Here is a 13,211-nt window from a genome sequence, read left to right as displayed (position 1 = left end):
TTTTTTCTGGTTGCTTCATTGCTGCCCGTCCAAGTCTATCTTCTGATTTCTTGGCTGCAGTCCATTTGGATTGATGATTGAACCAAAGTATACAAAACCTCTTTAAGTTTCTTCACTTTCAACATTAAAGTTGTGTAGTTCTTTTGTAGTCATGATTTTTGTCTTAATGTTCTTATGGCACTTTCCTTTTCATCAGAAGTTGTTTAAAGTCATTGCTGCTTTCTGACAGTAAGATGATATCATCTGCATATCTTAAATTACGAATGTTTCTTCCACAAATTTTCACTCCTCTTTCATCTGAATCTAGTCTGACTTTCCATGCGATGTATTTTGCATACAAATTGAACAGATAAGGGGATAAAATACAGTCTTGTCTGACACTTTTGCCTAGAGTAGCTTCTTGTCCCCAATACAAATTTCACATTGGGACAATAAGTTCAGGACAATCAGATGCTGAGGCACACCAGTTTCTTTCAAAAAAAAAAAAAAAAAAACACCATAGTTTCTTATGATGTACACAGTCAAAGATTCTGCTGTAGTCTATAAAGCATAAACTGATTTTATATTCACGAAGGCTTTCATGGCCGGGATCTAATGGTTGTTCTGGGTTTTTCGGGCTCTTTGGCCGTGTTCTGAAGGTTGTTTTTCCTGACGCTTCGCCAGTCTCTGTGGCCTGCATCTTCAGAGGACAGCAACCTGTGCTCTCAGGTTGCTGTCCTCGGAAGATGTCGGCCACAGAGACTGGCGAAATGTCAGGAAAAACAACCTTCAGAACACAGCCAAAGAGCCCGAAAAACCCAGAACAACCAATAAACTGATTTTCTTCTGAAATTCTTTGGTCGGGTCCAGTTGTGCCTCTTCCTTTTCAGAATCCAGCTTGAACTTCAGTCATGTCCAGTATCTCTTGTACTCTGCTTAGGAAGAGTGAGGAAGAGACTATGAGACATGTTGACTTCTTGAGCTGGTAGTGAATGTTTTTCTGCTTTGGTGAATGATTTTCTGCCCAAGGAATAGACTGCTGTTCTCATGTCCACCCTTTTCCAAAAGCTTTTGGGAAGCATTTGGGGCATTCAGTCACAAACACTAAGAAGTACAGCCTTGGCATATAGTAATCTGTAGGTGAAAGTTACAGAGCAGAGTTGACAGAAACAAAGTGTACTTCAGAAAATGAGGGCTTTGCACTGATAGTCTTTTGCGAGGGTGGAATAGAACAGGTAACGTCACACCTACTGTGTATCAGTATGCTCTATGCCCCTCAAGAAGCAGTGCACTGTGGAAGACTTGATGCTAGCTGCCCTAGATCCTTTTGATGTTGCCTATAATTGGGTGAAAATGACCTCATGTATTTATTAATTGTACTGTGGTCCTTCTTACACAAGCCATCTTGGTAACCCCACTCCTTTCAGGCAGACAGTCCACTAGTAGTTGGCTAGCCAAGAAGAGGCACATGGAGGCACACAAGCTGCAGAACCAAATTATGTCACAATTTGACAATGCTACTAAACTCAGAAAGGGTTTTTTTTTTTTTTTAAGTTTTTATTTTGTTGATACTGATTGCAAACTTGTATTGTGTGAACACTGGGATGCGATGCTGATATTATTTGTGCCAGGAAGACTGAACAAATGTTCATTGTGAACATATACAGAGATCAGTTGCAAAAAGATTTGGAATTATTTTTAAAATATTGTTTGGTGAAGGGAAGAATAGTCCTGTTTTTGCAATATATTAATGTGGAGAAGGCAGGGACACTCTAGTCCCTGAAAGTGGGCTGTCTTGCCTCCAAAGCGGGGAGGACTTTTCTTGTTCTCCTGTGGACTTAGGGGGAGCCATGTCACATCCAGAGCAAGGGGGGAGGAGGAAGAAAAGGAAGAAGGGCCTCCAGAGAAGGGGGAGGAAATAAATTAAAAGGGGGTGCAAGGAGAAGGCAGGAGTAAGTCAAGAAGAAGAAGGAGTGAACACAGAGAGAGGAGAGGAAGGAAAAAATGGGAAATATGCTACAGAGGAGTTGGAGGTTGAAGCTTGTCTGGTGGAATTGAAAGCCCCGAGAGTATCTGAGCCCCAAAAGAATTGGAAGTTCATTTAAAAGAAGATCCATTCTGAAAGTCCCCAAGGCTGGAGTGGAATGACCTCCCTTTAAATCTTCCTTTGGGATGAGAGAGAAAAGAGAATTGCGAGAATGGAGAGAGAAATTTTCCACTATTTTATCTTTCCATTCCTGGCACAGTAACCAGGAGAAACCTCTTGTCAAACCAAGAAGGGAAGGAAGAACAAAGAAGATATTTCCTCCTGTAGGACAAATGGCACAAATCCACTTGAACGTCTGACACACAATTGCATACCTTTTTTGAGGTAGCTAATAAGTCATTTGAAAGTAAATTCCAAATGTGTAAAAGACACAGCTTTAAAAAGTTACTTTTCTTAGCCTACAACTTTCAGAATCTTCCATCTCGCATGGCCAGTACCCGTATTGGTTGGGGTGATGATTCTGGGAGTTGTAGTCTGAAAAAAGTAACTTTCCCAACTTGGGTCTGAACTAGCAAAAGACAATACAGTGGTGCCTCACTTAACGAGTGCCTCGTTTAGCAATGAATTCGCATAACGATGTGTTTTTTTTAGAAAATAATATGCACCATATAACGATGTTTCCTATGGGCAATTTTCGCTTAGCGAAGTTTGGGACCATGCTTCGCATAACGAATGCGATTTTAGGTCCCCTGCTTCACTTAACGATGTTTCTTTTTTCAGTTTAAAAAGTGTCTTAGAAGGGTCAAAAACGTTTCTAAATGCTTGGATTCGTTAGAGGACCCCCTAAGTCATGTGCAAACCTGATTTGGCTTTGATCTGACTTTTCGTTAATTTATGGTGAATTTCTTTTTTCCGGCCCATAGGAACGAATGGACCTGTCAAAATCTGACAGCTCCATGCTTTCCTATGGGGGAGAAAACAATTCACCATAAATTAACGAAAGTTCAGCTCAAAGCCAGATCAGGTTTGCACACGACGTAGGGGGTCCTCTAACGAACCCAAGCATTTAGAACAGTTGCTGAGTCTTTGTTAATTTTTTGTGAATTTTTTCTTCCCCCATAGGAAACAATGGAGCTGTCAGATTTCGACAGCTGTCAAAAGTTGGGGGGGAAAATTCACCATAAATTAACGAAAAGTCAGATCAAAGCCAAATTAACTTTTGCATCCGTTTTAGAGGGTGCAGAAGCTAATCCAAGCATTTAAAACCATTTTTGACCCTTTTATGACACACTTAAATTTGCAAAAATTGACTTCGCAAAGCCATTGAAATGTATTGAGTCGGCTTCAATACATTCCAATGGAGGAAACATTGTTTCATTTAACGATGTTTCCTATGGTTTTTTTCGCTTAAGGACGGCAATCCGTGCCTATTGGAATGGATTAACCGGTTTCCAATGCATTCCTATGGAAAATGGTGTTTCGCATAACGATGTTTCACATAACGTTTTATTTTTTGAACCAATTAAAATCGTTATGCGAAGCACCACTGTATAGAACATAGACAGTAACCTGTGTGCAGAAGCAAACCACTGGTCAACTAACCCCAGGATTGACTAGAGAATGTCATTGAAAATGTTTCTCCAGAACTTGGTAAGGAAAATTTTCCCTTCCTTCCTTCTACCATGTGACTAAAACTGGATAATGTTACGCTTTTACTGGCTGTTTCTCATCCTTATAATTCAGTTTACTTTTGCTATTAAGATAATGCATCCTGGAAGTTCTTTCCTGCCACAGATGTTTTGGCTAAAATTTCCGGGGGAAGTGTACGGACATATTCTTTTGTCAGGCTGGTTGTGTTCTCTTGTTTTTAAAGATAAAACGCATTCATATACATGAGACATAATTATGATCTTTGCCCTTACAGGACATGGAGGCTCAGTAATATTGTAGGGTATTGTTTTGGGAGCTTTTAAAAAGAGTCTCATAAAGCTTGCGTCATATTGATCTTTCTAGGATTCTTATTTTAGACTTAAATGCATCTTCCTCCTTTTTAGGAATATGGTGGTTTTGTCCTTTAAAATGTTCTGAGCAGAACTTCAATATAGCTGTGCTACTTTTAGATCAGGGTGTTATTTAAAGAGCCCTGCTTAATCAGAACGCTCAAATAGCTTCTTAAAGAAATACTGTTGAGAAAAGCAACATGCTGTGAACTGTAAAAGTTCATTTTGTGGACAAGGAAAGTTCTTGATTTTTTTGAAAAGCTGTTTTTTGTACATATGCAGTGTGCTTATAGAAAATCAAATACAACATATTGTGGAATTCTGCATGTGCATGTATAAATGCAGTGGGATTTCCTGTGTAGGTGTCAACTGCTACCTCTTTTTATCTATCTGCTCAGCATGGTGCACTGTGGAGGAGTTTTGATTACAACTTCATGGTATATAAGATTATTTAGAACAGGGGTGTCCAACCTTTCACCTTCCCTGGGCCACATTAGAAGATGAAAAGTTCGTTTGGGCCACACATACATTTGGTTTGGGCCGCACGGGGGGGCAGCCCTCACCGTCCTCCGCAGGCCAGCTCCAAGCGCGCTTACCGGCAGCTGTAATCTCAGACAGCAGAGGCTGCCAGCTTCGACTTCGGCGGCTTTATGGGGCCGGGAGGGGTTCCACCTATTGACGGGGACGGCGCAATGCAGTCACGCAGCCCCCCTGTCCCCTCACCTCCCACTCCTTTCTTCCTTCCCTCTCTCTCCCTCTACTGTTGTGACATGCCCCAGCCACATTTCGGCCGCAAGCGCTGGCAGTATAACTTGAAACTTTGGAATTTCTTTAAAAATAAAAAATTGCCCTGGGCCGCATTACGAGCTGACCTGGGCCGCATGCGGCCCTTGGGCCGCAGGTTGGACAAGCCTGATTTAGAAGTATGTGTATATCCATCCACTTTCCCCTCACCAGTGTTATTTATCCATTAATAGCTGAAAAAATGAGCTATTTGTGCTCCCCCTTTTAACTTAAAAATTATTCAGTAAGTTTCAATTCATGTTTTGAATTAAGAAGGCTGCTTTTTGCCTTACCTAAGCCAGTACCGTTTCTGCACAGCTCCCTCTCAAACATGTCCCAGCTTTCTTGCAGTTTTAGCTTGTTCTTTGCTTGTCCACACAGCTGGCCCAGGCACATAAAGCAAACTGGATTGTACCACCTCCAAATGCAAGTTGGGATAATATGCCAGAATTTTCTCCTTGTAGCTATCTATCATGTCATTGAAGACTGGAATCTGGCCTTTTGCCTTGATATGCTATGCTTTTACAACTGTGGAGCATTTTTGATTAAGTTGGAGCATTCAAAAACACAGTCTGCCCCATTCATTTGTCCTTTTCTGAACAGGAATGAACTGCATATCTCAAGCAAATAGGAAACAGTTATTCATGGGAGAATTAATCTTTACATTATCACTTTATCCCTACTGTCTTTATTTTGATGTTGCCTTGACTAAGTCACACATTTTTCTGTTCTGTAAGGGCAACCAATTTTGCTTATAGACAGAGCATCTGAATAGCTAGATGGTGGGTAGAATTGAACAGATAGCATTTCTCTATGCAATAAAGAGCTTTTCTTGTTTCTGCTGGTTGTACTTCTGTGAATTATACATATGGGTTGTTTCTGCACCTGCTCAAAACTACTTCGAACATTCTAGCTCTTAAACAGAGAACCATTAAAGTAGCCCCCTGCTGCGCTTATCCCATGCTCGGTGATCATCCCTGAGTTCTGATTAGCCACTGCTGAGGAATGTTGACTAGAGCTTATTTCATTCTTTTTTCTAATATTTTGAAAGAAATACTGGTTTGGTTTGGTTTGGTACGTATTTCTTGTCTGGTTCTTCACCTCTAGTCTTCTATTTCTGAGTCCCTGCTGAAAAGTAATGGGCCCCTTTAAAAAGTATATCTCTTAAGATAATAAAATTCCCCTCAGCAATGGACATTCAATGTGTTTATACTGCCTTGGTGTGGGGCATTAACCACATAAATTGAATTAAACACCAATTGAATGAAAGCTGTTTTGAGTGCTTCTTAATGTTGGATACAAGCAGGCTTCCTGTTTGGCAGGAAATCTTCATTTATCCTTCCTTGTAAATGTGAGAACTGATTAGTTTACTGGACATAACTTTTTGATCTTTAAACACCCTGTTCTTTGGATGGATGGATGTTATCTTTTATTAGTACTACAAAGTGAGGCTCACTTATTTTTAGCAATAAGATCAGGCCTCCCACTAGTATTTAGCATTCACAAGCAGCTTCTGAAGACCCGTGAGTGCTGGTGCCTACACTGAATTGTGTCCATCTATTGCCCATGCTACCCCATTTTTATGCTCATTGGCTTGATTCTCACTATAATCAGTGAATTCAACAGTGTACTGTATTCCAACCTCAGGAATGTGGTAGATTACCAGTCCAATGAGACATAGTCAACTAAGTACAATCCTTTGATCAGCCGGCTGAATTTTCCATATAGAAAGCACAATTAATTTCATATGTTTTATTGTTTCTGCCATCTGACTGGAAGTTTTAGAAGTGACCAGAAAGTTTTTCATTATATAGTATATATTATTCACTCTGAATCCTTTTGGGTGTTTTTGATATTTTTGATTCCCAGATTAGAAGAAAATTCAAATTAGTTTTTTGGTGATTAGTGACTTCAGAAATTGAAACTCCTAACTTGACCATTTTCTAATCTGAGAATCAAAAGTTTGCCATCTGTTCTTTCCCAGTTCTCAGATTTGTAAATTAGACATAATGGCTTAAGTCAGGTTTTCAGTCTCAACTAGAATGTTCCCATTGAATCAGATGTTGCATAAGCACTCTTTCAGTTTCCATTGATTTAATGGCTCTACTCTAGTTGGAACTGTGATAAGAATTTAGGGTAGTATTCTTCATGACCTCTATGAATGTTTATTTGATTTATTTGATTTATATCCCGCCCATCTGGGTTTTCTGCGCCTGCGCAGGACGTTTTGGAACTTTCTGGAGCTTAGAAAAAAATTGACAATGAAACATGCCCCCTTGGAGCGCAAGCCCCGCCCTCCAATCTTCCTCTCAGTTCCTTTTTTTCCACCATGTTGGAAAGATGTATAGGAACACACGGAGCTAACAGCGAGTATTCTCACATTAATAATATCCGTTCTCTGCTATCTTTATCATTGTATTGGACTATAATCATCTTTATTTTACATCCCTTTCTGATTATCTTCTATTTTACCCTCAATACGTTTTTTCACCTTCCTGCTTTTTTTCCTGCCCCCCATCCATCACCGTTACCGGATCCCTTCTTCCCGCCTTTTATGGCCCCTCAGGGACTGTTTAAACAGTGCATTATTTGTAAAAGGAAAATTCCTCTTACTGACGGACACGACAAACATATTTTTTGTTTGGGTGAAGAACATCAAACCCAGTCATGACCTGAATGTAGGAAGTTGATGAAACCAGCCCTTAAACTCAGAATATGTTTAAGATCATTCCTGTACGAAAAAACTCTTCATCCACACATGGAAACACTTACCTCACCACGTCCAGAGCCAGCTTGATCCCTACAACCCGCTCGATATCAAGCCCGACTCCAACACCTGTAAAACAAAAAGAATCATGAAAACCATCATCAAAGTCTAGTTCTACAACCACCTCTAAATCCCGAACTCACTCAGATAAATCTAGTAAGAAGAAAAAAGACAAAGATAAACCATCTAAACCAAAAAAAGCATTCAAAACCTATGACTATCGACCCACCACAAATGACTCCACCTTCAACAGTCTTGGAGGAATCTTCAAGAGAGGTACCAACTTCTACTCCTGATAGAGATGATTATGCAGTAACCTCCGCACAGGCTGCACCCCCAGTCGTTAGCCTATCAAATGCAGGCTGTAGACAGGCTGTGACCCATTCCAGCCCGGCCTTGACCCCTTCTAGCCCTCACTCATCAGGGCGGGCGCAAAGTGAACAAACATTGGATTCAGAATCATCCCAACATTCTCCAAAAAAAGAGATGACATATATTGCCACCCCGAGATGCCTCTCCACATGGGTATCCATACCACTATCCAGAATACTATCAGTGTTGCCCACAACCAATGTATCATCACGGTCATCAACATTATGACCCACACTACCCAAGCATGTGCAATGACATGATGCACTGCGAACCAACAAGGAGAGTTCGATATGCCTCTCCACCAGCGCAAACGATGTCCAGATCTCCATCTCCTGTGACTCAACACCATAAAAAACGAGAATCTACTGCATCTCATACACATAGCTCATCCAGATCGGCACTCAAAAGATCTATTTTGATCTCACATACAGAAATACCTACCAAAAAATAGAGAACATCAACACAGCAACCTCTACCAGCATCCACAATATATCTGGATCCTCCCATGCATACCGATATCAAACCATGATTGAAATCGACCTTATCATCTTGACAACCATTCCCGGTTTCACCAATATCCACATTACAATGTTCACCATCAACCTCTTCCATATCATCCCAGGAGTCGAACTCATCTACATCTTCTGAATCAGACAACAATTTTCCATCTCCCAATTCTGATATTGGTGAAAGTCATCCTCCATCCCCCTCAGAGGACTTCACCTCATATTCCCAATGAATTTTGAGAATGGCTAAAATGCTACAATTAGACATCGAGGAACCACCAGCAAAAGAAAAGGACTTACGTTTTCATGATTTGGACCAGGACAAACCCCCTCTGCTAAGCCTCAGTTTGATTCTGGCCATGATTCAACTGGTCAAGGAATCTTGGGAGAAACCTCCATCATCTCTCCAAATTCCACGTAAAGTGGAGAACCACTACAAAGCCCATGGACCTGATGCTACATTTCTACTTAAACACCCAGTACCTGATTCCATTATTGTAGAATCAACACAATATACAGCGCGCAACAAATAATCTGTTGCCCCAACAAATAAATAAGGATGAAAAATTGACATATTGGGAAGAAAACTTTATTCTCTTTCATCTCTGCTCATAAGAGTTGCCAATTATCAAGTGGCCATGGGTGCATATCGACAATACCTATGGGATAAAATCCTTCCAGCCCTACAAACTACTTTGGAATCAAACAAACCAGAACTACTAAATACGTACACAGAGGCGACGACCCTTGCAAAATAACAAAGAGTAGCTGCAAGACATTCTGCTGATGTAGCATCTAAGGCAATGGCCACTTTCATTGCACTTAGATGACACGCATGGCTTAGATCATCCAATACCTTAGATGACACAAAAACTAGAATTGAGGACTTGCCATTTGATGCCACAGGACTGTTTAACGCAAAAACAGATGAACTAATGGAAAACATACATAAGCTACGAAAAACTGCGAAATCATATTCTCCCCAACAACCATACCAATACCAAAAAACATCATACCAAAGGCAATCATACTGTCAATATCATCCATGTCAGCACCAACAGCCTTTTCATCCATACAGATCTCAAGCTCAAGATGGACCTTACTATCCGGCATTGACATCTCAAACTCTTTGAAACTAACAATCACAATCCAGAAAGCAACTCTTTCGTAAACAACAGAGACATGGTAAGCAATACTCATAATCTTAGTCAACCTACTTTCCAAACAGGATTGCATTTCTTTCTACCAATGTGGAAATTACAAATGATAAATGGGCCCTCTCCATAATCAAAGGTTACAAGATTGAATTTTTCAAGACCCCACCACCTAGTATTATTAGGAATACTCCATTCTCTCTTACACTTCAAAACGAAGTGTCATCCCTTTTACTAAAGAACACAATAATTATAGTTTCCCCATCATCTCCCAATGATGGATTCTATTTGTGATACTTTATTATCCCTAAAAAGGCTGGAGGACTTTTCCCCATCCTTGACCTCAGGAAATTCAATAAGTTTATTCAAGAAAACTTATAAATTATGCCAATTTGATAGAAGAATCCTACCAACTGGCCAGTCTACATACTGTTTTGCATTGCCATTTAAAAGAAACGGGCTTATCACATTTGTTGATAAAAGTTTATTCATCAGCCGTTGTGGCACGCCAATCTCATCTCTATTCCCTACGAATCCTACTCTTAAAAAATTGAAAGGCTTGAGGAATGTCTACCCTCATGTCAGACCTCCAAAGTGGTCACTTACCTTGGTACTCAGCCAGCTCATGAAGTTGCCATTTGAGCCAATGGCATCTTCACATTTGAGATTGATATACAAAACAGTGTTTCTAGTCATAGTAACATCAGCAAGGAGGGCAAGCAAACTATACACTCTTAGGCATGATCCAGCTTTTCTCCAATTCTATAATCATGGTGACAGTTTTTCTGATTTGTCATTCCAGCTGAAAGTAGTTTTTGACTTCCATCTCGACTAAACTTTAGTGCTGCCACATGTTTTCTCTTGCCAGCTTCTGATTTGGAGAAATTGCTATACACCTTAGATGTGCATAGAGCTTTGGCATTCTACACCTCAAGAACAATGCAGTTCTAGAAATCCTTCAAATAGTTTGAGTTACCAGGGACCAAAGAAAGGTGAACTTACTATGTTTCAGTGTCTCTCTAAATAGATAGTGAACACTGTTGCCCTATCTTGCTAGTTAGTGGAAATACCATTACCTACATCTTGGAAAGGCAGTTCAGCTAGAGCAGTTGCTGCATCTACAATGTTCCTAAAAAGAATTCATGTGACAGATGTCTACAGAACATCAACATGGTTCCAGCCATTGAGATTTGTCAAACGTTACAGGTTGGATGGCAGGGTGAAATGGGATGCTTCCTTTGGCTGAGCAGCTATTATTTTCTGGATTGACACAACATCCCACCAGCTGGTTGGTGAGCTTGTCAGTTACCCATAGATGTGAATCACAGAGGCCCCCGAAGAAGAACAGGGTGCTTCCCTGTAACTTTAGTTCTTTGAATTGTCATCTGTGAATTCACACAACCCACCCATCTTCTCCTTGTTCTGCCATGCAAGTGGTTTTATCAGTGGTGGACTGTGGGACTGAGGATTAAACTACAAGATGGAGGAAGCATTTACAGTGTAAGGAGGGTGGATTAATGAATTTTTAGGTTCTGGAATTTTCCAAAGATGTCTGTGGAGGGACAGAAGGAACCATAGGTGTGAATTCACAGATAATTATTTGAAGAACTGCAGTGGCAGTTAAACAACCTGCCCCTTCCCAATTCAAGAGTGTCTGCAAGATATTTTATGGATGAAGGAAAAGGAATATATGCACATATCACCATAATTTGTCTTATCACCCACCCCACTGTGGACACACATTCCCTAATAGAGATCTGCAGACTGTATAAACTTATTTTCTGGAGATAATGAAGGGCTGCTTTTGGGGACAGAGTTTACTTCTCAGGGCTAAGTAGAAATTGGATGGCTTATTTTTTTTCTTTTTAAGTCACCTCTTCTGTAGTTTTTTTCCCCACTAAGCTCTGGGAGCAGGAGATAAAATGGTAAATAATAAAGGCAAGGTGGTATTGAACCATGTTCTCTAGATTATCTCTTAATTTACAATAAGATACTGTGAGCTTTGAAAACATGATTGCTACTGCAATCCTGGGCACCTGTACTTGGGAGTAATCCTCACTGAAGCTAATGGGATTTATTAAAGTTTTAACATCCTCGGGATTATAGCGACTCTGACACAATCTGTTTTGATCCCATTGAGATACATAGGGTTTGAGAGACATGCTTCACAAGAGTCCAGCATCTGACTATCACAGGCTTAAGAGAATAAATAATAAAAAGTTGGGGGAGGGGGACTCTTTGAACAAAAGTCCCAGTTTGCTCGTATTCATCAGCACATTGTGCATAAGCAAGTATTATGTGCTTAAAAAAAATTTTTTAAACCAAAACATTGCGGAGTGTTCCCCTCCGCACACTGCTGCAGGATGGTATCTATTTATTGTATTTGTAAGAATGTTTCTCTTTCTTTACAGGAGTCTTGCTGCTGGAAATCATTAGATTGTTTTCTAATCCTCATGTTGTGTTTAGCTAGTGGAAAGTGATACACTTTCTAAAAGCAGGAGATGCTATAATACCCGAGTATCCTGTTGCATGCTGAATAATTAGCAGGCTTTAAATAATAAATATAATGTGTGTATTATAGATAATTAAGTGTCAAATTGCTAACATTTTACGTGGACTTTTGTCTAGGTGTAATTACGGTTGGCAAGGACAATTCTGTGACGAGTGTGTCACCTACCCTGGCTGCGCTCATGGAAGTTGCACCGTCCCATGGGACTGCAAGTGTGAAACCAACTGGGGTGGTCTGCTCTGCAACAAAGGTACCAAACTTCTATTCAGACTTTTTTTTTTAAAGGTACCAAACTTCTATTCAAACTTCTTTTTTTAATTGGATGGATGGATAGATTGATAGATTACTAATGAGTAACCTGATAAAAGTTCCTTATACAAGCATGTGGTTAGTGGAGATCATGTTTTCTGACTCCCTGTTGCCACTTGCCTGCATACTGTAATGCAGCAGGATAATTTCAAAGCTTATAAACTTATTGAGTGAGGGTCTAATGCATTGAATCATATGGCATTGTCTCAATCTTATCTTTACTTTTTGGACACTGGTAAGACTACCGATACAAAATCAAAATGCATTAAAGTTGACATGAGGATGGGAATAGCATGTACATTTTATTCAGAGCTTGAAAAAGATATTTTAAATTATATCTACCAGATGTCCGCCGGTATGGCCATTGCCTGTTCCGGGGAGGGAATTCAGGAAGTTGTAGTACAAAAAAGTAACATTGAGCTCTGATGTTCTGCCCCCCCCCCCCCCGAATGCTCTCTCAAGTGATGCTAAGTAATAATTTTTTGTTCTCTTTATGTCTCATATGACTGCTTTCCCTCCATTTTCTATCTAGATTTAAACTACTGTGGAAATCATCACCCATGTGTAAATGGTGGAACCTGTATGAATACAGAACCAGATGAATATAGCTGTGCTTGCCAAGATGGTTACTCTGGAAAGAACTGTGAAATTGGTACTGCCAACCATTTTATATACTTTCTTATCCACGTGTTTTATCTGAAAGTAATAAGAAGCTAAAGGGACTGAGCTTTCATAGCGTCATAGATATGCCTCATGCCCACAACTCAAACATTTATATGTTGTTGGAAAGAGTGGAATTTCTCAGATGGACACCAAGGGCTCATTCAGATGGGCATTTTTCCTGC

General features: G+C 40.1%; 1 protein-coding gene across 2 annotated transcripts in view; it reads left to right on the top strand.

Annotated features, from left to right (window-relative positions):
• JAG2 (jagged canonical Notch ligand 2) overlaps positions 1 to 13,211 on the top strand; it is a 138,764-nt gene that overhangs the window by 85,842 nt on the left and 39,711 nt on the right. For both annotated transcript variants that reach the window (XM_020800754.3, XM_020800753.3), the window contains exons 6-7: positions 12,177 to 12,307; positions 12,899 to 13,018. In XM_020800754.3, coding sequence (XP_020656413.3) covers positions 12,177 to 12,307; positions 12,899 to 13,018 — 251 coding nt within the window. The remainder of the gene's footprint in view (positions 1 to 12,176; positions 12,308 to 12,898; positions 13,019 to 13,211) is intronic.

Source organism: Pogona vitticeps, chromosome 1, assembly GCF_051106095.1.
Source record: "Pogona vitticeps strain Pit_001003342236 chromosome 1, PviZW2.1, whole genome shotgun sequence".
Taxonomy (NCBI): Eukaryota; Metazoa; Chordata; class Lepidosauria; order Squamata; family Agamidae; genus Pogona; species Pogona vitticeps.
Note: the sequence above shows the minus strand (reverse complement) of the source record. Positions and strands in the feature narration are given on the sequence as shown.